Source organism: Mus musculus, chromosome 14 (assembly GCF_000001635.26).
Source record: "Mus musculus strain C57BL/6J chromosome 14, GRCm38.p6 C57BL/6J".
Taxonomy (NCBI): domain Eukaryota; kingdom Metazoa; phylum Chordata; class Mammalia; order Rodentia; family Muridae; genus Mus; species Mus musculus.
The window spans coordinates 62,683,004-62,707,045 of NC_000080.6; the positions used below are offsets into that span (position 1 = coordinate 62,683,004).

General features: G+C 37.3%; 2 protein-coding genes across 10 annotated transcripts in view; one reads left to right on the forward strand and one right to left on the reverse strand.

Annotated features, from left to right (window-relative positions):
• The window catches only part of Serpine3 (serpin peptidase inhibitor, clade E (nexin, plasminogen activator inhibitor type 1), member 3), a 28,946-nt gene extending 19,706 nt beyond the window's left edge, over positions 1–9,240 (forward strand). Inside the window, exons 6-9 of one of the 2 annotated variants that reach the window (NM_001199945.1) lie at positions 378–478; positions 6,024–6,110; positions 6,574–6,657; positions 9,064–9,240. In NM_001199945.1, coding sequence (NP_001186874.1) covers positions 378–478; positions 6,024–6,110; positions 6,574–6,657; positions 9,064–9,107 — 316 coding nt within the window. In that variant the 3' untranslated portion in view covers positions 9,108–9,240. Of the gene's footprint in view, positions 1–377; positions 479–6,023; positions 6,111–6,573; positions 6,725–9,063 lie in introns of those variants that run through there. The other variant, XM_017316054.2, reaches the window with a different exon arrangement.
• The window catches only part of Ints6 (integrator complex subunit 6), an 84,839-nt gene that overhangs the window by 6,679 nt on the left and 54,118 nt on the right, over positions 1–24,042 (reverse strand). For 3 of the 8 annotated variants that reach the window (XM_006518680.4, NM_008715.2, XM_017315908.2), the window contains exons 11-18: positions 22,850–22,960; positions 21,681–21,893; positions 20,171–20,297; positions 19,368–19,510; positions 17,628–17,859; positions 13,590–13,952; positions 12,696–12,789; positions 10,529–10,671 (exon numbers count right to left, since the gene is read on the reverse strand). In XM_006518680.4, coding sequence (XP_006518743.1) covers positions 10,578–10,671; positions 12,696–12,789; positions 13,590–13,952; positions 17,628–17,859; positions 19,368–19,510; positions 20,171–20,297; positions 21,681–21,893; positions 22,850–22,960 — 1,377 coding nt within the window. In that variant the 3' untranslated portion in view covers positions 10,529–10,577. Of the gene's footprint in view, positions 1–7,309; positions 10,672–12,695; positions 12,790–13,589; positions 13,953–17,627; positions 17,860–19,367; positions 19,511–20,170; positions 20,298–21,680; positions 21,894–22,849; positions 22,961–24,042 lie in introns of those variants that run through there. The other 5 variants (XM_011244986.3, XM_011244985.3, XM_006518683.3 and 2 more) reach the window with 3 other exon arrangements.

Sequence of the window (24,042 nt, forward strand, 5' to 3'; positions counted from 1 at the left end):
GTCACGGGGCTGGAGGTGAAGCTCCAGTAAGAGAATATTTCTCTAGCATGTAGGAGGTCCTGGATCTTATCTCTAGTACCATTTTGAAAAAGTGAGAAAACAGCTGAGTAGGAAGGTAACAGCTGAGGAATGGCGTTATCTAAAGGCAATCAGGGAAACAGAGCCGTCCCAAATGAGTAGTATGGACAAAGCTGGGGGAAAGCCCAGAGGGGTCAGGTTCGTCCCAGGTATGATTCAAGGGAAGGAACAATGAAAAGGACAGTGGGGAGGGGGCCCAGTGTGCATTGATCTCCGGTTAGAACCTTATACTTCGTGTGGTATGTATGAGAAGAGTGTGAATTCTAAATGGCAACTGATCATCTGCCACTGTTTTGCAGGTTTAAGATCCAAAATCAATTTGACGTAAAAAGCATTTTAAGATCGTGGGGTATCACTGATCTTTTTGACCCACTCAAAGCTAACTTGAAAGGAATTTCAGGTAATAATTATTCAATTCTTCCTATCTTTGCAGAGTATTATGTTTGGGGGTTTTGCCATACTCTAAGGGATCCTTATTATTTCAGAGTTTTGGACAGAAAACACTGCCTAAAATAAAGGGGTTAACCTTGTGTAAGAATGTGGAGCTTCTAGTAACAGTCACATTTTGATTAGAATTGTTGGGTGAGGGGTGCTCCTTGAGGAGCATGGTTTTTGGAAACCACTTCACAGTGCGTCAAGTGGCCATAGGATGCAATACAGAGCCTCCCTTTGCCGTGACCAGACTCTCATGGAGACTGTAGGCAGCACCAGCACCTTCATTATGCCCCCTGCTATCACGCCAGCGTCAGGGCCATCCCGTTTCTACCCTTTCCTTTCCTGGTTGCCTTTAACGCTTACTGCCTTTTGTAATGGACTAATAAACACACACCTTTCCCTAGCCCAGTCCTCAGATTACCCATGCTTTCATGACCTTGCACTAAGATGTTCTCTTTCCTGGCATCCATGCTCCATATTTTCCATAGTTAACATGCTACTGCTGATCAACAGGAACCATGTTTGCCTGTGATCTGAGCTTCCATCGCACACCGGAAGGAAAACGAATGCTAACATCTACTTTGGGAACCTTAGAGGGAACCACTGGCTCAACTTCTGCCAAGCTAGGAAGCCTTGGATTGTTTCTACTTTGCAGACTATCTCACTGGTCTTGAGACTGCCTTTACTTGATGAATTTGAAAGTTACCATTTTAAACATCAGACCACTGGAACATATGGTACTAAAACTTTAGTCAGAATCCACCCTCTTAATCACAGAAAATAACAGGAGTTTGATCTTCAAGTCCTGGCTTGTGCTTTAGATGTGAGCAGACAGAACCACCACAAGCTACTTATTAAGTAAGAGTAACAGGGAGTATCTAATCAGGGTACTAACAACTTGCCATCTCGGGGCTGTGGGCCTTCATAGTAGAGTGCTTGCCAAGTGTGCAGAAAGTTCTGGGTTCCATCGCCAACATCACCCCCCCAAAAACAAACAAACAAACATCTACCACTTCTTATTGTCTAAATGTACAGGGATAGGTAAGACAATAGTCAAGTTTTGGCAGTGTTCACAATGCTTGGTATACAATTAGACACAAGGCAATACTGGTGGCCTCGTTGGAATTTTTCCTTATTGACAGGCATGCTTTGACACTGCAGGAAAGGAACAGTAGAACAAACAGCATAATGATCAGAAGCAGGGGAAGTTACCACATTCTACTTTCAGTAACGGGCAATTATGTCTTCTCAAGGCTTCAGAGTTCAGCTTTGGTATCCCTGTGGCTAATGGAAATTCTATTGCTCTTTTAGTCATTCAAATTAAAAATATGAGGGTGCTGGATTGAGTAGCCAGTTACAGAAGGGGGTGGGGGAAGTAACTTTGAAGCTATTTTTGGCCCTTTCTTCCATGCCATTGTATTTAATGTTTTACTCTTCTTCATTTTTAATTCCCTACCTTACTCCCCAAACCCCAGAATCTGAAAAAAAAAAAAAAAAAAAACATACTCAAATGCCAATCTCGTGTCCTTAAACAGTAGTGGTCTTCATCTGTATCTTGCAGAACGACTATAAGCAAAGATACCTTGTGATCCACTGTTTTTGAGACAGAATCTCTCACTGGCGTTGGGTTACACTGTCTGGGGTATTAAGCTATGAAACTTCCCTGCCTTTTTCCCTTACCCCACCCCTCAAGTGCGCAAACAAGCATGCACCCTTGTCCTTGGTTTTTTACATGGGTTAAAGGAATCAAACATGGGTGCTCATGCTTGTACAGCATGAACTTTACCGATTGAGCCATCACACCAGCCTATCACCAAGTCTTATGAATACCTACATGGTCTACATATAATGCAATTATTTTACTTATGTTTGTTCAAACCAAAATAATCATAAGCTCACAGATCTGACTTCCTTAATAATCCAGCCATGTGCTAAATGTGGAGCTTGCATTCATGCTTATTGATGCAACCCAATGATCTTCTCCCACTGTCAACAAATTAAGACCTGTCACCTGATTTTATTAAAAAAGCAGCTACTTACATTTATTAAAATTAATCTAAGGCTGTTTTCTTGCTACAGTAGTGAAGTTGTGTCACTGAGATGGACATCAGGGGATTGGTGATTGCTAAAATTAATATTTTTATTGATGGCTTGCCAACAAATTCTTTCCAGTAGCAAGACCACTCATGCCTGTACCCAAGTACATTTCTGCCTACTCTACAGACAGGATCACTGAACAGTGTCATCATTCCTAAAGTGGAGAACCACCACTCAATGACACAGTATATTGGTTTAAAAACATATTTATTGTGTGTGCATGCTGGAGTGGGGTGCACATGCTCTCAGCACACATGTGGAGGTGAGGGGAACTCTTGGGAAGTCAGGTTCTCCTTCCACTTGTAGGTGGATTCCATGGATTGAATTAAGGTCATCAGATTTATGAGGCAAGCTACATTACCTGCTGAGCCATCTCACCACCCCCATCTGCAGAGTAGTTTTGTGTTTGCTTGTTTTTTAATTAGAGAAATGATCATAAACAGAGCCACCCTCTCCTCAATGAACAAGGGGTTACCAAGTTTTACAATACAGAGGAAACCTAAGAAAACCTTCCAATTCAGTTCAAAGCCAGAATCACAATTCACCTTCCCAGGCTACAAAGCATGTCTGCTCCTTCTTGGCATAATTTTATTTAAGAAGTATTTCAAAGCTCAACTGAGCCCCCATGTAGCTCACCCTTCCTCCCAATCCTCTTTTATTCCTACAGAACACATAGCTAATGAATTGTTCCAATCTCCCTCTCACTGAGAAGAGCAGGTAGGCACCTGTTCTGGGTAATCCCTTTCCTGAAAGACCACCACCAAGTTTTGACATAAACTTGTGCCTCCAGGTCAGGTGTTGTATATAAACTCAACACTTTTTAGAAACTATTTAAGTCTTTGCTTTCATAAGTAGCAGTCAACTTCAATTTCTGTCCATAGTGCAAGCTATATCCTACGGGACTTGAATAAGCCAACTGTCTAAAGTGCATGAATTAACTTGAGCCACAATAAGTCAACACTGCACAGAAAGATGTAAGTAGTAGAGAAAGGTGGAGAAAGCAACCAACTACAGTTAGTTTGTGAGCCATCTAAGATTCCTCCAGTTTCCTTACACTAGGCTAGCTGCAATGCGTATATACACCCACTCTTCATTTCTTAGCTAACTGAAACGATGGAAGAAGATAAGCAACTAGCTCTTTCCAAAGAAAATCATTGTCAGGGACAAAAGGAGGCAACTGATGTCCACTCTGTCCTGATGAGGAAGAAGCTGAGGTCCAAATGCAGACAATTTATAAATGTGTGGCCAACAGTACATAAAAGCTACCTACCAACCAGTGGTGGGAATTAAATCCTTGCTTAAAGAACCTTGTGTGCTTCATCCTTTGGATGTACACATTAACTATTTCTTTGACACATGTAAAAGCTGAAAGCTGGGCATGGTAAAGTGAGCATGCCATAATTCCTACTTGCTACAGCTAATAGTCTAGGTAGGGGGTGGGAGGGGTAATCCCAAATATGCTGACACAAACATGTAATGTAGGCACAGATGTTTATAGTTGACTATGATGTGCCTTCCAGAAAGTTTAGTTAGTAAACTGAGGTTAAAGAGAGGTGGAAGTGGCTTCAGGGATGAGAGCCATGTACTGCAGTCCTGCACAGCAAATATTAGCAAATCAGCAGCTCCAACAAAGTTTCCTAGACACAGGATCTATTAACCTGCATCTCTCACATCTAACTAATTAAGGAGCCTGCCTACAGAACAGCATTTATAAAGGATTCTAAGGGCAAATTTTGGGGCGACAGGTTGTATAACCTTTTACAATGCTAACAATTCAGAAAAACAACAGCCAGGAAAAACCTCACCTTTTCCAGTTATTTCATTAATGGTATAACATTTCAATAGCCACATAACAAAAGGAGGCCAACTACCGTCAGAATAGAAGATAAAGGAAGAACACAGCCTAGTCTACAAAAATGTCAAGTCTTAACCAAAGATAAAACCTTCAGAGATGTGACAGTTGGTGGCATACAGGCAATGAGTAGTCTAAGGGTTATGCACAGACAACAGACATTGGGCCATTCTTAGAATGGGGTAGGAAGGATATTTAAGCTTTTCACATGCCTTACAAAGACACTGAAACAGCCCTACCTAGCCTACTGAAGATGAATTTGTAGCAATCCCACTTCTTACAATGATCCAGATACAGGATTTGCTGTATGTTAGCTGACCAGGGGTTTCACAGTGAAGCTGCACTCATTTAATCATATGGAAATGTTCAGACAATGTGAAAGTCATAAAGTCAAAGACAGTAAACCCTCGACTGGCAAACATCTCTTTATAAACTCCTTTTTGACTTTGGCACTCTGCTCAATGAGCTAGAAGGGGCTAAGCATTAACAGATAATCTTGCTTTTCTCAAAGACAAGCAACGAAAGACCACTGTTAATCTGATTCTCCGCTAGCACCAAGTGAATGCTGACTGACTTCTTCCTGGCTCTTGCCCATTCTCTACTGCCAGTGAAAAGTGGGACAACCATCTCCTGATATCCCATTGTTTTAGTATCCTGGGTTGGATTTTAGTCTTACATGACTGTCAGGGGCCATATCCCTAAAGTACATCAAAATGGTTCCTAATATGCAGGTCTCTCTGATGGTGTGCTCCAGCTGACTAGACAGCAGCTTCTTAAAAGGAGGGCTGGGTAGAAACAGGCTCTGGGTCAAACCTGGATATTCTCAGTTCAGATGGGGTGTGTGTCATACCAGATGACTTTGCAATCCCTCTGAAACAGAAGGGCCGAGCAGTTTCAAATCTTAGTTCTACATGCTGAAGTTCACTCTTTACTGCAACACATGTCATTTCATCTGTAGAGAACTGTTCAATGACAGAAATCTGTCAAGCTTTCTAAGTTCTCTCATTCCTATTTACTAAGCTTGTCTTTGAAACTGTCAGCACACACATCTAGCTACAACCTCACATTTCTCTGCAGGTTCCAGCCCTTAAGGTGAGCTAACTAGCCAACCAGCTCCACAGAATCTAGTCATGGAACAGCAGGCACTTTAACACCAGATTATCCTCCTAATACTAACCTCTGACTTACCAGTGTCTTCCTAAAAACTGCAGCCCAACAAGAATTATCTCAAAAGCTCATTGAAATTATATTTAGGTTATACTTTGTAACATACACCCTTGGGAACCTTAATGCCTTACCTAAGTTTTAGAAATATAGGATAAAGATTTTAATATTAATATTTAAAACTATGAGATTCAGTCTCTACTAATTTGGGGGAGGTCTTACTAGTGAAAAAAGCCTTTGAGTTGTAGAAAAATAAAACTTGGCAATTTTCTGTACAATCACTCCCTATATACTTGTGGCACTGAATGCTCAAGTTTTACTCAAGAGTCTTCAAACATACACTATGTGCACAAAAATGTAAACAAATCACTTTCCATTTTTGTCATTTGTGAATTAGGCCAAGATGGCTTTTACGTTTCTCAACTAACCCACAAGGCCAAGATGGAGCTTTCAGAGGAGGGTACCAGGTCCTCTGCAGCCACAGGTACATTCAGCGCTTAGCCCCGTGGAGCTGCTCACCAAGATCGACCCTTGTTATGTCTGCCCAGTGACTCTTCAGTTATAAACCATACCACTTAAGCCCAAACCTGAGTGTGATGTAGCATTTTAAAAGAAATGAAAGAAAACAAAATCTTATGAAAATCAATGATACTAATTTTTAACAAGTATCATTGCCCCATCAACAAGGAGTGGAATCATACAGTATCCCACCTTCAAAGGGGGAGCTATGTCATGGAATACTATTTAAAAAAAAAAAAAGACACAGGAATGATTAAGTAGTAGCTTTCCTCTTTAATTTCCCAATTTGCACTCCTGTAACACTACACGGTAGAATGTCATTAAGATGCTGATGATTCCTTAAAGACAAATCAAGTTCTGCCCCTATGTTCTGCATTTATGTTATCTGCATGCTTTTCAATGCTGACAGGGCCTGTTCTTTCTCACAGCGGTGCTGCTGCTGAGGAGGTCTCGGACCTCTGCTTTTAAAGCAGATCGGCCCTTCATCTTTCTTCTGAGAGAACACAGCACAGGTACTGACTTTTTAAAAAAAAAACTGGATTCAGACATTTATGTCCATCTCTAACAATTTACGTTTATTAATCTATTATAATCTCAAATAAAGGGGAATTGTTTCATAGTACAAAGGAAACTTTTCCTCCATGTCTTTTACTTTTGCATCTGTTTATTTGTAGCTAATGCTGATTCTTTTTAGTTCAGCAGGCTTCTGCTTCTAGAGAGATTTTAAAAAGCCATGAAAACACACTTCTATCAAATCTTGCATTTCTTGCTGCTGTCCTATTGTTTTAGAAAAGATGGTTTCTTCAGACCAAGATGATCAAGACCCAGGCTCTAGTATTTTAGTAATGCACAGATTTCTGTCCTGTTTGTTGTCTTTCTCAAAAGCTACTTAGTACTCCTAGTACTTTTGCACACAACAGAACAGTGTCTCAATGAAAAGATGGCAGACACAGGTTAGCCTAGCTAGCACAATATAAGAAACAAATGTTTCTACGAATTCAGCAGTATTGAAAATAATCCTTGAATTCTTTTCTTTTCTTAGTCTCCCTGTAACAATTATTGGCCTCAAAAGGAAGAGATTCTCAGTAAAGAGCTGTTGGCAATTCTCAGTAGTGTTCAAAACAACAGTATGGAACAAGATTAAAAAAATCAAGCCAAGGTGGACCTACTTTAACTAAACATCAGGCATCACTTTTATTTGTGGAAAGAATATCGAAAGTTAGAATGAAAATTAGCATAGTTTAACACAGACTGTTAAAAGAAAATACTGTCAACATCATTTTATCTGAGAATCATTTGTATACTGTCATATTTGTGCTAGAAATCAAAAGAACATTTCTTGACAAAAGGATGTAGGTAATCATTTCCTGGAAAATTATCTACTTGGAGATTATTTGGGAAGAAGGAGTTCATAACATAACTTCACCATGATTATCCCGACCCCACAGTGACTGTGACTACACAAAACGGCACTGGTCACTAAGAACAGACAGCAGAGATTATGTAAAAAATAATAAAAATAATAATTGTAACAACAAAAAGCAAGTTTTAAATTAAACTCTCAAAGAGGGAGGACTAACCTTGAACAGAAGGGCCACTGCCTAAAGCTCATATCCAGTAAAGAGGACAGTTAGAAGACAAATAACAGATCCTTAAAATTCAACTGTATTAAAAACCATGTAAAGCTGTTAGACTAGAAAAGACACACCACACTTTCAACAATATAATTTTTACCGCTCAAGTATCAAAATGAAAATACAAGTCTAATAAAAAAACCAGTTCCCTAACTCACCAGTCTCCGTCCTTGTAGCTTTTTAGTTTTCTGGATGATGGTTGTTCACATTACCCAAGGCAAAGTGGATAATTTTCTGATATCACTTAAGGGATTTTTAAATCCCTTAGACCCTTCAGCTGGGGCTAGAAGATGGCCATGGTTAAGAGCATTTGCTTCCCAGCACCCACATGGAAACTCCTAGGAGTCTGCAGCTCCAGTTCCAGGGAATCTCACACTCTCTTCTCTTTGGGCTTCTACAAGCACTAGGCCCGCATGTAGTGCACTTACATACATGTAGACAAAACTCTTAAAATAAAAATAACCTAAAAAAAGTCTCGGCCTTCACTGTTAAAAGCTTACAAGTCTTATACTGATGAATGAATCAACTAACAAATAGGACACATAGGGGAACATTAAGGAAAATTAGAACTCTAACATTAACCCTTTGGAGAGCACTTGTCCAACACAACATCATTCCACGATCTCAAAGAATAAAATACCCATCCCCAAATATATCCTCCCTTGCCTTGGCTAACAAGGATTCTGTAGAAACTTCACTAGCTTGACTAACTTGCCCACCATCTTTGAAAGGCAAAAGCCTGAGGTGGATGGAATCTTAAGCTTTAGTTTTTGATAGGCTGCAAATTTTCAGACTAAGTTTTAGTATTAGAAATGTAAACAGTATTATGCCAGACAGAGAAAGGAACAGAGAGGAGGAGTGGGGAAAGGGAGAAGGGTAGAACACAGACACAGAAGATCCTGTTATTTTACACTCCTTGGGGGTTCATTTTGGAAATTGTAGTAAAGGAAGAAGATCTGAGAATTATTCCACCATGCTTATGACATAAAGACCCTTCCAAGGACAGCCCCCATGTGCTGACTAAATATAATTCCTATCTAAATGACTCCAGTGTTCCCACTGATCTCACTCTTAATACACATAATTCACAACCACAAAGTTAATCTGGATTTTGTATAGTTTGGTATAAATTTAGCAGTGTGATTACAGGCAATTATTTTAATAATTCCATCTCTAAATTATATCTTCATTTACTTCCAGAAATTGTGAAGACGTTAGAAATGTTTAATGAATTGTTTTATGAAAATACCACAAGTCACATGAAATGTTTCTTTTTCTTTACAGGGTTTGTCTTCAGTATCGGAAGAGTTTCAAATCCCCTTGACTAAAATAGCAGACCTCAAGAATGTTTTCTCTATGTATGCTTTCCTTCATAAATATTTACAATTTCTTTTAAGAGTATGTGATTTCCAAATATTATTAATCTAAAAATAATTCAATTAAAAAAATAATTTAAAGGGTATTTTTTTTCACCTTGGTTATTCCAAATCTAAAAACTCTAACCTTTTCTACTGGTTCCCTCCAAACCACTAAAAGGCACGGCAGTGATCTATGAATATGTGCATGAGTCAGGACACATGGTCACATCCTTAGTAAAGATGTGCAGCCCTGTGAGGATGGAGAATGGAGTGCCAGATATCCTCATCCTGTGCAAATAAGGGGGAAAGAAATGAGTACAGCCGTCTAAGTCTGTTTCCTCTCCAGTTAGATTCTGAGAATCAGGGAGCAGAACCAAGAGATCCACTCTGAATTATCATATTATAAACTCACCTAAGCATCGGGGGAGGGAGGGGACCAAATGTCGGCATACTAGCCTTCTCCAAATATGATATACCCTAAAGCTATCACACCTTAACTAACAGCTAGAGTGCCATCTAAATCCTGTAAGAAAGGTTGAAAGGTGTTAAGAAGCCAATAATGCCCCAACTCATCTACTTTTAAAACTGTTTTTAAAAAAAACTGCCCATCTGTCTATCTGCCACAGACCTAGTAAGTATTACCATTATCCAGGCAAGAGTGGAGTATATTGGCATGGCCAACAAAAACTAAGAACATATAATAGTTAAAAAGACAATGCAGGCTATGTAACATATAATTACATTAGTTTAACAAATATTAAGTTGTGTATTTTTTAATGCTAAAAAGCAAGGCCTTTAAAATTCCATTGTTTTAGAATGTTTTTAAGTAGTTACTTTAAATGTGATTATTTCCTAAACCACACAAGAGTAAAATAGAGCATTTATTGATGGAATAACAAAAGTGCTTTTCTTAAATATTCTTCAAAATACATTTGTACAACTTACAATAATATATCCAAAATAACTGTATATACAAAACATTACCTAGTTTTTAATGTATGTGCTTTTTTTCCCCAAAAATTACAAAGTAACTTGTTTTTAATTTTTTTTCTTTTTTTTTCTTTTTTTGGCAAAGTTCAACCTTAACAGAGCTGACAATTTTAAAGGTTGGTTTAAGAAAATATAACCTGAGGGAAACTGACACGCAAGAGCCAATGACAAGCAGAGGATTTGAAGAATAGTTTTAGTTGGTTAAAAAAAAGAAAGAAAGAAAAAGAAAAAAGGGAAGAAAGAAAAAAAATTTGTGATACTTTTCACTTTACAAAAGTAAGCTAAAATGAAAAGGGCACTGTAAAATGATGGAAAGGAACTGTAGAATGTTTTTAGTATCTCAAATAGCCAACAATGCATGTCAAAGAATGAATACAAGATTACAACAGTCTTGTATTTACTTTGTATTTGGAGAAGACAATGAAATAAGTGGCCTCATTCTATTTTCTTTTAATTGCTATTAATATGGTTGATTTGATTGGCTCTTCGATGAATTTCATCCAAGAAGTTCTCCAGTTGTTCTATTAGCATTCGTTTCTTAAACCTGTGTAAGAAAAATAAGAGCATTCTTAATTACCTACTAATGAACAGTATATACTAGCATGTTTCAAAGAGAAAAACTGGCTTTGGGAAAGAGTCGTTTGTTTTAAAGTAAAATGAAAAAGAAAAGAAGGGGGTAGGGGGAGGCTAAAAGAAGAACTGTGGTAGGAGACTGGAGGTGTGGCAACGTCTGATTTGTAAATAAAAAAGATAATTAAAAAAAAACAAAAACCAATACGTAAAGTCTATTGGCAACTACCTAAACATGAGCTGACCAAGGACAGTACTAACAGACACAGGCTAGAGTGGATGAAGACTCAGGAGGTTTCAGCTCCAACAACGAACTAATGGATAACCAAGGAATGCTGAGAGCAGGACAAAGAGTCTTCTTCCAGTTTCAGGTCTGCCCTGAAAACATAATATTATGTTTTCAGGTAACATTAAATAGGCACATAAATCCTTGAGAAATTATGGACGTTTTCCGTGGTAAATTATTATATTCTTTTAAAATTCTTGATTAATTTCTCCATTGCTTTTTGGTGGTGTTGTAAATATGTTTATGTTTTCAAGTAACATTATACAGACCAACCAGATGATAGTTTTGTAATATAAACAAACACACACAATGTATGTATGTATGTATGTATGTATGTATGTATGTATGTAACAATAGTTAGTAGGCTATGGATTTGAAAGAAAGCAAGGGTGGGATATATGAGGGGTTCTGAAGAGAAAAGGGAAAAGGGAAATGATGCCATGGTATTATAGTCTCAAAAAAGGAACATTTAAAAAAAAAAAAAAAATCTGTTGAGGACTAACAAAATAACTCAGAAGATAATGAGGCTATAAAAGCCAACTTTGACCAACTCTGATGTCCTCTTAACTCATATGGAAGTAGAGACTGACTTCTGAAGTTGTCCTGATTGCCACATGTGTGCCAAACACAAAAACTTGCACAAATCTAATGAAAAATGTCTAAGTTACTATTCAAACCAGAACTGAATTACAGTTTTTCTTAGAAGAACTCATCTTGTCTTAGGAACAAGGGAAGAATGGTTATTCTTCCTACCACCAAAAATAAAAAAGATACTAATACACACAAGGATTCTAAACATTATAGTAAAGTTGAACTGCAAAACAGTTACTGTGGTATCATCTAGTCCTTTTTGAAAATTGAAGTCCCTACAAAATGAAAATAAAAAATTGATAGTAGCATTTAAACAATCAGTGTTCTACTATAACTTGAAGACCAGGACATCAAGTATCATAAGGTATCTATAGCAGGATATATAGCACAAAATATTTATCAGTAACAAATATAGGTAGACTAAAATCATATATAAAATCATAAATATCATTTATGCTCTTTATAATATTTCTGGACATTCTATTCCTACTACTTTCTTACAGAAAGGCAGGTGCAAGGAACACAACTAGATTCAAGATGCATTAGCATGTGGGCACATACCTATAATTCCAGCATTTGGAAGACTAAGGCAGAAGAAACCTAAGATGGAGGCTAGCTTGGCTATGTGGGAAGATGCTATCTCAAAAATGAACAACACTAAAAATTCAAGGCATGCTTTGAACTGAACAAAAGACAGAACAGACTTTTCATTAAAAGTAGAATAACTTAAGTATTTCAACTTATATGAAAACACATAGCCTTATCTTCAGCATTCCAAGTAGAAGTGTGCCCAAGCTGAAGTAGGCACATAAATCCTTGAGAAATTATGGACTTTTCCCTGGTAAATTATTATATTCTTCTAAAATTCTTGATTAATTTCTCCATTGCTTTTTGGTGGTGTTGTACATCTTTAACTTCTTTTACCTTTCTACATTGATATTTTGAGTGATAAGGGACGTGTGCAACTTTTTTCCATTTTTTCCTCTTTTAAGCTAATTCACATTTCAATTAATCAAATCCATGCACATACATAAACCCAACTGCCTAACTAATGCAATTCAAGTATATATGCAAACCAAAAACTATTTCATTATTGTTTAGAAACACACAAGTTTCTTTACCTGGATGCTTCCTTAATGACATTTTGTAAGAATATTAGCCTTGTTTGTAAACTGCCTTGCACATGCTTCAGTAAGGTGAAGATTCTTTCATATTCTTAAAAAAAGAGAGAGAAGGAAAATCAATTAACTGCCTCTATACTCAGACAAAAAATATTTTACATAAAAATATTACCACTCTTCAAAGCTTTTACAGACCACTGTTAACATGTATGTGCATGAAAGTATGTATCACCAAAAATAAAACCTTCTAAGCACTTTGTATGTGTGTGTGCTCAAGACCCTTCCACTTTCTTATTACACCACCACAGCAGAGTCAGCTATGTTCTGAATGGATGCCAATATTATGCACAATTCTTGTACCACGAGAGTTCTCTTGCATTCATGTGATGGCCTTACGACTTTGGTTTGGAGCCTAAGCACATGATGAAGGTCACTATCATAATTCATTCATAGTGACAGTCAGTAGAGAGGAACTTTGCAAACACACAAGACAGTGTTGAGAATTGAATTTGGGCTATACAGGTGCTCTACCTCTTAGATACACTGTTAACCGAACACCAAGTCATGTAGTATTATCCACCCTATCTGTTTGGGTTAGCTGTTGTAAAATTTCAATTCCTAGTTAGAACAGTCAAGATTCTGTGCCCCTGTCATGGCAAGTACATGTACTACATCTCTAGATAAAGACTTTCTGCTATCTACCACCCATACTAGAACACCTTGAGTACCAAGATTATTTAGTGTTTTCCAGCTGAATCTGAAATTAAACCTTAAAGAATTCAGATATTACTTCATGAGTAATCTAGCATAATACATATGCTTTTACTGATTTGACTTGGTTTTCCCTAATTGAAGACAAAGAAATTAGTAAGTTTTGTCTCTAATTATACATACTTCTTCCTGGCTTTCTGATCTCTTTCATTATTTGTGCTTTTAGTTCAGTGTTGACCTCTTCATGGCTTCTACAATGCATCAATTTCTTTCCTTTGTTGAGTGAAGATGCTGGTATATTCTCTTCGGCACTTTGTTCTTTATTTCTTGGCTCCTCATGATTTTCTAAAAACCCACCAACAGTGAGGTCATTGTTTCCTAAATGTTCATGACCAAGGGCCTCTGTATGATTGGTTGATGGTTCCAAAAGATTAGGGGGAGATGTTAAAAATTCAGTATCCATAGCATTTGGTGTCATGTCTGATGAAAGTTGGTCAGCAACATGATTTTCAACCACATCATCTACTATTGAATCATTAGTGGCTTCTGAAATGAAACCAAAGAAACGGAACGAAAAGTGAGATCTGGTATCAAAGTACAGAATAAAAATGCTAAAGTAACACAATTACTACAAATAACTAAAATTTAAACTTATGACATATTTAAAATAGAAACAACTGTAGCCTGTTTTCTACCTTATTTTAGCAAAGTAACTAAACCAGTTTTCAGTTTATACACCACTAAAATTGCCATTTTTGGCTTAAGAGTCCTACCTACCTCATCTTAAGCCTACTTATCTTTATAAACCTGTTATTCTTTAAAGAGAAAAGTAAACACTGAGTGGTGTTTATTGCTCAAGATTCTGCAAGGAACACCAAATAAGGCACATTACATTTCAGAGCACACTGTTTTCTATCTATCCTTTCAGTTCCTAGCCATGCAAAGTAATCTGGTGCCCACTTCAGCTCATTAGACCAGCAGACCCAAAAGTTTACTAGCTTGCCAATAAATATAAGATTCTTAGACATGACCCCTAAGTTTGATTATTCACCAGCCTCCAGGGCACCAGCTAAACCCTTCTATTCTACCTCTCAATGTAAAGACCTGGTTTCTACTCCTTCCATCTCCCTCTCTCATACTTTCTGAATTATACCCCATGATTTGAAAACACTTCTTCACTGATTATTCTCCACAACTGTTTCTCAGCCTTTGTCTAAGGTTAAGGCTGAAAATCACGGTAATTTCTGCTTTAATGAAAACCACACTCTCCTATTTAAAAAATAAAACAAACAAGCCACTTCTCTCCTTCTCAAATGTGGAGTAGAAATTGCTTTCTCATGAGTGTAAAAGTGAGATAGTCACTGACTCTTTCACCTCTTAAATGTAATTTTAAAATCTCTTGTATTTAATTCTTTATAAAGAAAAAAGCAGCCAGGCAGTGGTGGCACACGCCTTTAACTCCAGCGCTTGGGAGGCAGAGGCAGGCAGATTTCCGAGTTTGAGGCCAGCCTGGTCTACAGAGTGAGTTCCGGGACAGCCAGGGCTACACAGAGAAACCCTGTCTCGAAAAACCAAAAAAAAGCTCTTACGCTCTCAACTTTCTTACTCTCATCTCTAGCTCTCCTTTTCCCCCTCTCTCCACGTGGTCATGACTGGCTTCTCTCTTTCTACCTTCTCTCTTTCTCTCTGCCTTTCTACAATAAAACTCTAAAACCATTAAAAAAAAAAAGGCAAAAAAACTCCTGCACTTTTGAACAATTCTCTTCATACTGAGTTCAGTGCACATGCTCTGGCACCTCGTTCACTGTACATTCGTAAGTCCCTCCTAACATTCTAGGAGGTTCTTACAAGGAAGCCTCAGGAAAGCCTCTGAAATGCTTCCTTTGTGGCCCAGTCCTGACTTGCATGATAACAAGCAGTTTAACAAGGACCCCAAGCACTCCCCTTGCATGCTCCAAATTTATGAAGTTCTGTAGCACCAATGTCTACCAACTTTCACTCCAGCAACTCCTCCACCTTCTTCTTTATGAGGCTTAAGCCCATGCTAGGTCACTTTCAACAATGTTCCAATGATCTAGTTCTAACATCCCACACTATGGTATCTATCAAGTAAACACCAGACTTAATGGCCAGTTTACACTGTCTGTTAGCTGCAGCCATTTAATTGGAGTGATGACAATAGCTGGAAAAATAGGAGCCAGATCTACCAGAGTGGTCCCAATTACCACCGAGGTTTGGATCGTCCACTTCTTAGCAAGCCTACTCCATGCCTCCTCCCTTTCCCAGATACTCCATATCCTTCCTTCTCTTCCTTCCGAGTTCTAACTTTTCCAATCATCTTCTCTATCTCAGCAGTATACCTACTTTCTATTTATTGGAGAAGCAAAGTCCTGGGTGAGGACTCTTCTACTCACTTATTTCTTATGAATTTGTACCCACACTCATTTTGTTCAACAGAAACAGCATTCCTTCATTAGCAAGCTGGGCCATTTCCTCTTGCCTTCTTGGTGGAGATAATTGCCTCTCTCATCTTTATTTTAACCTTTCTGTATACTAGGTCCATGATGCCAGCATTTAAACATTCTCGAGCAAAACCACCATCTTCATCTTGATGGACTGATTACTCACTAGCCTCCCTGCCCTTTACAGCTTAACTCAAAACTGGGTTTTCATACAAGTGTACTTTCATCCTTCTTTCTTTCTCAATTTTTTTTTAAAAAAAGCTTTCTGTCCTTTACTTCACAAAAATGTATTGGTGATAGTAAGACAGACAAAGACCAAAAGATGTTTCTAACTTGCATGGTCTGTTTCTAAAGCTTTTCAAACCATCAACACACTATTAAGATAAACTCACACTTACTGCTTTTCCTAACTTGCCGACTGTTTCTCAAGGCACAGTCAGGTCAAATCATCTGCATTTACTAATTAGGCCCTATGGATGTACAACAGTTACAGTATAACATCAACTACCCAGTCAGCATTCTCACCCTTCAGTTATTTTATACATTTTGTTTTTGAAGGTTTAATCTTATTTTATTCTGGATCCAAGTGAGGTCCATGCATCGTAACTGGCCCTTTGACTCTATAAAGCCTTTCTGCATCTCTCTTTTCATTATATTTTTCAATAACAAAAACAACACAACAGATTCGTTTTTGGGTGTATGTCCTAGAGTTCCCTATGATCTTAATTTTCTGATTGTACCCCACTTTTGTTATTTAACCTCTTTTTCTGTCTCTTTTATTTCCCATGCAATTACTAGATCTAGAGGCTTGATCACACTGATATTCAATACAGAACAGGGGAGAAGAGTCAAATATATTTAAGAGAAGAGTACTGTATAATTCTATCACATAGTACATAACATTGGATTTCTCTCCATATGTTTAACATCCGTATGTTTAAGATGTTATATAAGCAAATGAGGTCACTATGTAAAATTAACAAAAACATTGACTTATTAAGTTTCCTATATTCCCATATATAAAATGATACCCCATACATAAAATGCTAACCAAGTTGCCACCTCTTTTGAAGCATTCAATGGTTTCTCACTGATCTTGGAATAAAATACAAAATCTTTTATAAAAGGGTCGAAGGCCACCCCTGAATTGAACTTTGACTGTCTTTCCACTCTCTTCTTACCAAATATGCCCAATACCAATGCCATAATAGAATTCTTTCAGGTCTTAATATCTTTCTCTCTATGTATTTCTATGCATACTCTCTTTAGACTCTTTAGCACAGGGAAAGCTTTAATTCCCACTCATCCATAGACATTCTTCATGTCAAATATTTCTAGAATACACTCTAACATTTAACACACTTGTAATTGATTAGATGATTTTCTTTCATTGCCTACTAAGAGGTCAGAAGTAACTACAGCCTTGCTCACATCTGTAGCACAGTATAATAAACATTTAATAGTTGGGTTTAGCTGTTAGGTTTTACTGAACAGAAAAATGTTTATTTTAGCTGGCAGTGACAATATTCCTTCCACAACCATTTTTGAAATACTTTAAGATTTGCTAATGTCATTTTAGAACATGGCAAAGTATGAATTTATAGAATGTTCATCAAAAAGACATCCAAACTACTTCATACAAATTCACAATAAATACTCACTGGACTCTGCTGAACAATCTTTTTGTTTCTATTATAAAAATCTCTTCCCTTAGGAACCCCAAAATAGCAAGTAGTATTTGAAAGCCCCAAAGTGCTACCTTTATGCAGAGGAAGGGGTTTAATAAGACCTGGCTGTGCTTGCGTCATGGGTGCAGGTGGTCCTTTCCCTCCGATGTGACTGTTCACAGCAGGGCTCTGCCTTCGGCCTCTCAAGAGTGGAGAGGCACACCGGCGTCTTTTTGGGATCCCTTGCATGCTTGGCTCTCCAGGCCGCTTGTGTTTATTCTGAGGTCCAGCCACAAATTCATCTGCTTCATCTATCATCATACCCTATTAACAGATAGGAAATGTTGGGTTTATAAGTAAGTTTTACATTTTAATGGGCACCATATATTTTAATTGATGAATAACAACACATTTATGGTATGCAATTTTGACAGCTTGATCTATGCACACACAGGAGAAGGGTTAAACAAGGATGGGCAAGGAAGAATAGCAGGTGCTTTGGTTGACCTGAGTTCAAAGCCTACCATTACAAGAAAGGTAGAGAACCAGAAAACTGACTCCACAAAAATTTGCCCTCTGATTTTCCGAATGTGTGCCATGGCATAAGTGCGCATGCACACATATACACACAATACATTAAAAAAAAAAAAAAAGATTTAACTATGGGCTTAGAAGCTAAGAGCACTTACTGCTCTTAATCCAGATTCTGTTTCCAGCACCCACATGACAGTTTACAAACATTTATAAATGCAGTTGCAGGTGACCCAGAACACTCCTCTAGCACCAAAGCTCCTCTACATGTGTGGGAATACCTCATAGGCTCACATACACATGTAAATTTTAAAAAATGAAAATCTTTAAAAAAAAAAGATTTAATGTAATTAACATGGCTAATACATACCAACTTTGATGGGGTAAGGATGTTGGAAATATGTTCTTTTAGCAACTTGAAATATATAACACATTTTATTATTAACTAGGATAACAATGTTGTCAGGAGCTAATGAAAATTTATTCCTGAAGCTGGGACTTAGTAACCCTTTAATCTTATCTTTCCCTTCTTCATCCTTCTCATACCCTCTGGTATCTACCTTCCTACTCTATACTAAAAAAGAAAATGACATTTTCTTGAATGTCCATGTGGTTTGTCTATGTGTGTTGGGGGTGGAGGGGTCCATTTTTTGTCAGTGTGAATATGGGCATGCCATACTGTACATGTGGAAATAAGAGGACAAGCTCAGGTACAAGTCTTCACCTTCTACCTTGTCTAAGACAAGGTCTCTTCTTCACCACTGTGCATGCCAGAGTAGCTGGCTCATTAGCTTCTGGGAGTCAATTGTCTAACTCCCAACTTGCCAGAGGAGTGCAGGAATTAAAAATGAGTGCTACTGTGTGTGGCTTTCTATATAGGCTCTGGGGATTTGAACTGTTTCTCATGCTTGCATGACAAGCACTTAACCCACACTAAGCCATCTCCCAAGCCCCTCTACCCAACTTTTAAGTAGTACAACTAACCTCAATTCTTTTTTTGTTTTTTGTTTTTTTGTTTTGTTTTGTTTTTCGAGACAGGGTTTCTCTGTATAGTCCTGGCTGTGCTGGAACTCACTTTGTAGACCAGGCTGGCCTCAAACTCAGAAATCCACCTGCCTCTGCCTCCCAAGTGCTGGGATTAAAGGGGTGCGCCACCACCTCCTGGCTAACCTCAATTCTTTAATTGATAAATTAAACTCTTAATATTAATACTTTAATGAGATATTCCTCCCCAAAAATAACTTAAGCTAAATTGACCACAGCTATCCAACAAATTATATCATAGAACATTTCAGAGTTACCTTTTTATCCAGTTTAAAGGGATTGCCAAATGTATGCAACCTTCGAGGCTGATCAGGATCAAGTTCTCTCAATGGAGAAGGTACTTGCTTGAGGTATTCCTGGTAATTCCCCATTTGTGCTATAGGTACACTGTGCACTTGATCTTTTCAGAGAGAATATATCAAACAAAAGTTATCATCACTAATAATTACTCTAGCTATCCCATATATGAATACCAACCCCATTTTACTACCCACTGGAAGTTAGTATAGAGCATGTATAAATGTAACAGCTTTTAATTCTTCAAAAGTAAATTTAAAGTACTAATTTTATCTTGTAGGCAAAATAAAGTAGAATTTGTAGAAAATAGTAGAGTGAAACTAGCACATGAATAAAGACGTGTAATGATGAGAAGGCTTTAGTCATAGCAAGAGCTCATGGTGTGAATTACAACAGATGCCATAGAAACAAGGAAGTAGCAGAATATGCCATGAAATGGTCACCCAGAGTCAAACTATCAGATGCTAACACAGCCCAATAAAATGACCGTAGGAGTCCAGGTGCCTGAAGAAGTGTGAATAAACTGGTAAGAGGAGTTGTGGTTAACAATGACATGAAGGAGAAGTGTAGAAAATAAGGGATGAATCACCCTTTTAAACATTTTTATTTTTAATTATATGAATGTATATCTGAGTGCTTTACATCACCTACTTGAATTAATGAGAATACTACAAGTTTGTACAATGTATATTATCATCTCCTTACCAATTATAAAGAAAGGTTGTTTTAAAAACAGAAATAATATTTAAAATCATACTCTAACCTTCATCCTGGCCTTTAAGAAATTTGCGGGTGCTCTTTAAAAGGTTCGATCTCATTCTTGTTAAATGATCCAGAAGGTTCCGTCTTGGTATATCATAAGCGTTTCTAAAGGTCTGAGGCTTCAAATCCTACACAAACACAGTCAAGGATAAAATATTTCTAAAAAGAATTTAAAATCTCTTTAGCCTGCAGCATAGGCTCAAAAATGAAATTTAAAATAACTAAGCTAACTAGGCAGCTTTGAAAGAGCAAAAGAAAACAAACACACGACGATACAATATTAACTACAACATTTTAAGGCCAAAAGATAAGACGTTTTCTGGTAAGCTCAACAAAATAAAGCAACCGCTAAGTTTTAAGATCTTTTAGTATGCTCTGGGTAAGGGAAGCAAATCAGTTAACAAAAGCCCTTCTTTAACCTCTAGAAGAGTTTGATCAGCACTCTGCTCTCTGAGCATGTGGGCCTGAAGAGCAAGCATGTGAGCTTACAGTTGGCTGACATCGTCACACATAGCTTAGAGCACTTTCATGGTCTGGATGTCAATATCTTGATTCCAGTCTTTTATCACAAGTTCTGTGCTTCTCTGACCTGTACCTTGCCTACTTTGGTTTTCTTTTCTTCTTTTTTAAAATATATATAGTATTGAGAGTGAAACCAGGGGCTCTCAGATGTTAGGCAATCATTCGACCATTCAACTACATCTCAAGTTATACCAGTTCACTGAAGAGAGGATATTTAATTTTAAAAAGGTTCAATTTACCAACTTTTTGGGTTTGTGTTCTTTTTGGATTTGTGTTATACTACAAAAATCTTCATTAGCTTTAAACACTATGAAGATGTTTTCTTTTTTTCTTCTGTATGCTTAAGGTTTAATTCTTATGATTATGATTACATCAAATATGAGGTAATTATGTTGTATAGGGATACCCACTGCTGTAGCTACTTTTAAGAGGCTTTTCCCACTTTGATTCCCATGGCATGTTAAATGACTGTGTGTGACCTGCCCTATTCCATTCTACCTCGCCTCTGTATTTAACCACACAATCACTTTGCCATAATCACAGCAGTTTTTCAGTTCTAAATTACGCATCTGCAATTGTCCAAACTTTATTCCTTTTCCAAAACTGCTTCAGCTATTCCAGACTCTTTGTATTCCCATATATCAGCTCGGCTATTCTATTGTCTACAGAAAGGTTGCTGAAAAAAATAATTTTAATAATGAGTTATAAAGCATGCTAAGGTCTTAAGTGTAAGTGAATTCTAATATCAGCTCTGTAACTTGATGGAATCTTTAAGCCGTTGTTTTCACTATCAATCAACTCATTCATTCACATACTATATACAATTTCTGTTTTAATTCAAAGGTTCAGTGGTAATATATTAAGTATCATTCTACAGCCATATAGAAGTGAGCCTTTTGAAGCCTCGACAAACTGTTAGTTAATATGAACTATAACTTGCTCTATGACAGACTACAACACAACTAAAGCAATGTTAAACTGACTGTTACCTTATTTAGTAAAGCAACCTGGAACCCAGTGTACTCCTTCATATTAAGGTCTAGCAACCTGTGGGGGACATCCTCCGAAATACCCTGCAGCACTTGAAAACCTTTCCTATGCGCCATTGACAACCCATGTGACCGGCTTCGGACTTTAATTCCAGTTTCCTGTACTACTTTTTTGCCTACGGATCCGATGACTCTATCAGATTCAATTTTGGCCTAAAGTAAAAAGAAACAAAAATTGTCTTAATACAATCTACAATTTATAAATCAGATGCTAGTGACCATACTCTTCCATAAATTATGTATTGAATTTAAAATCAAGTAATCAGAGTTTACATTAGTTTTAGGTAAACCAAACATACCTTAATAACAATAGTTTCTCAATTAAAATAATTACAACTCAAAACTTTTAAAGCAGGACAAACACTCCTTCAAGTTATTTTATTAATTAATACCTGTCACACACAAACTATGAAGTATGTCTCATAAAAGAAAACATTCCCAATTCAGAAGCAACAGGAAATGAGACAACAAACCGCTTAAAGACACGATTAGCTCAGAACTACATACACAATTGCAGAGAAATGTCTAAAGTACTAGAAAACTTAAAAAGACATTCACAATTTGGATGGAAGTAAACTGCCAACTGCTTGATATTCACCGTATCTTAATAGAACTTATAGCCAAAATGATAAAAACTCCATGGTTTTATAAACAGTTCCAAAGAAGCGTCGAGGTTTGAAAGAAAATGCATACAGGTTTTAAAACACAAAGCAAAACAGAATGGCAATTTCCCCCTAAGGAAACAACAATAATCATATACCGGAAGCTAGTCCATATGCATAAATGAGAAATTATACAATGAGGAATCAACAAGATCTTGTTTACAGTCTGTTAGATAGGATAGCAGCACACTTGTAATCGCAGTACTCAAGACTGAGGCAGGAGGTTTGCCAAATTCAAGTCTGATGCAAGTTAACTTGCCTCAAAATGAAAGGGTTAGCTAGTGATATTACCTCAGTGGCAAACTGCCTACCACATGAGAAGCCCTGGTTTGACCCGAGTACCTCAGTAATAAAGACAGTCATCAAGAACTAGATAGCTTTTAGACTATTAAAAATGTTAGCTAGCAGTCAAATCCTTAAATGTTCACTTCCAGTTTCTGACATTACCTGTTGACTCAATTTTTTGAGGTATGAAATGACACTGTAACTGAGTCCATACTCCATACTGTCTGCTATCAGATTAGGTGCACCCATCATTCTAACAGCTTTCTTCAGGGGCTATAGAAAAAGAAACAACATTCAATATCAAGTTGTTGAAAAATGTTCAAAGAAAAAAAAAAAGAAAAATGTTCTATATAGTAACTTTTAAAAGTTTTTTCACCCCAACTTGCATTCTTTGCCTTAAAAGGAACACAAAACAACAATATTATTTATATGTTAGTATGTTAGTAAAATGTTTAATCAGTGCCATGAAAAGCAACTTAAGGTAGTTAATATAAATTAGAAGAGTAATAATCGGGGCATTAAGAATGAAGTCCAGAAATGCTCAATACCATGGGGAGGTACTCATTTGGAAGACAGAAGACACACTGTGGGGCCAGTCTGAGTGTAACATTGGGTAAGGGGGCTGGACACACAATCTGAGCTAGTGATACAACTTGTCCTGAGTTACCTCTTACTTTTAGAAGGAGGAAAGGACATCTATCTTTAACAAGTTGTTATGGAATTACATGAGTTAATGCATGGAACGCAAGCCAGGCAGTGGTGGCAAATGCCTTTAATCCCAGCACTCGGGGGCAGAGGCAGGCAGATTTCTGAGTTCCAGGCCAGCCTGGTTTACAGAGTGAGTTCCAGGACAGCCAGGGCTACATAGAGAAACCCTGTCTGGAAAAAACAAACAAAACAAAACAAAACAACCCCCCCAAAACCAACAAACAAACAAACATGGAATGCATTTATAAAAAGCATTTGGCATATAGTAAGCATTCAATAGATTTTGATCCACACTATTATTATCATTAACTGAGTTTTTTATGTATATAAATAAGATTTTTTTTTTAGTCTTAGAAGCTCGTGAAATTGCTCATGAAATTTACAAGGCTCAGAAACTCAGGGACCTTAGCCAACTGGGAAAGCTCAGACAAACTCATGAACCTTAAAATCCCCTGGTCCCCTCCCCAATAACATAGCAAACAAGCTATGAATGAGAGTGCAGGGACAACACAGGAGAACAAACAGAGTAAAAAGTTTAAAACACATATATAACAGTAAAAAAATCTTCAGGAGTAAGGATGGACTAACTCAGAATCACTTTATACAATATAATATCTCCAACAGACACAAAGACAGAAAAAAACTGG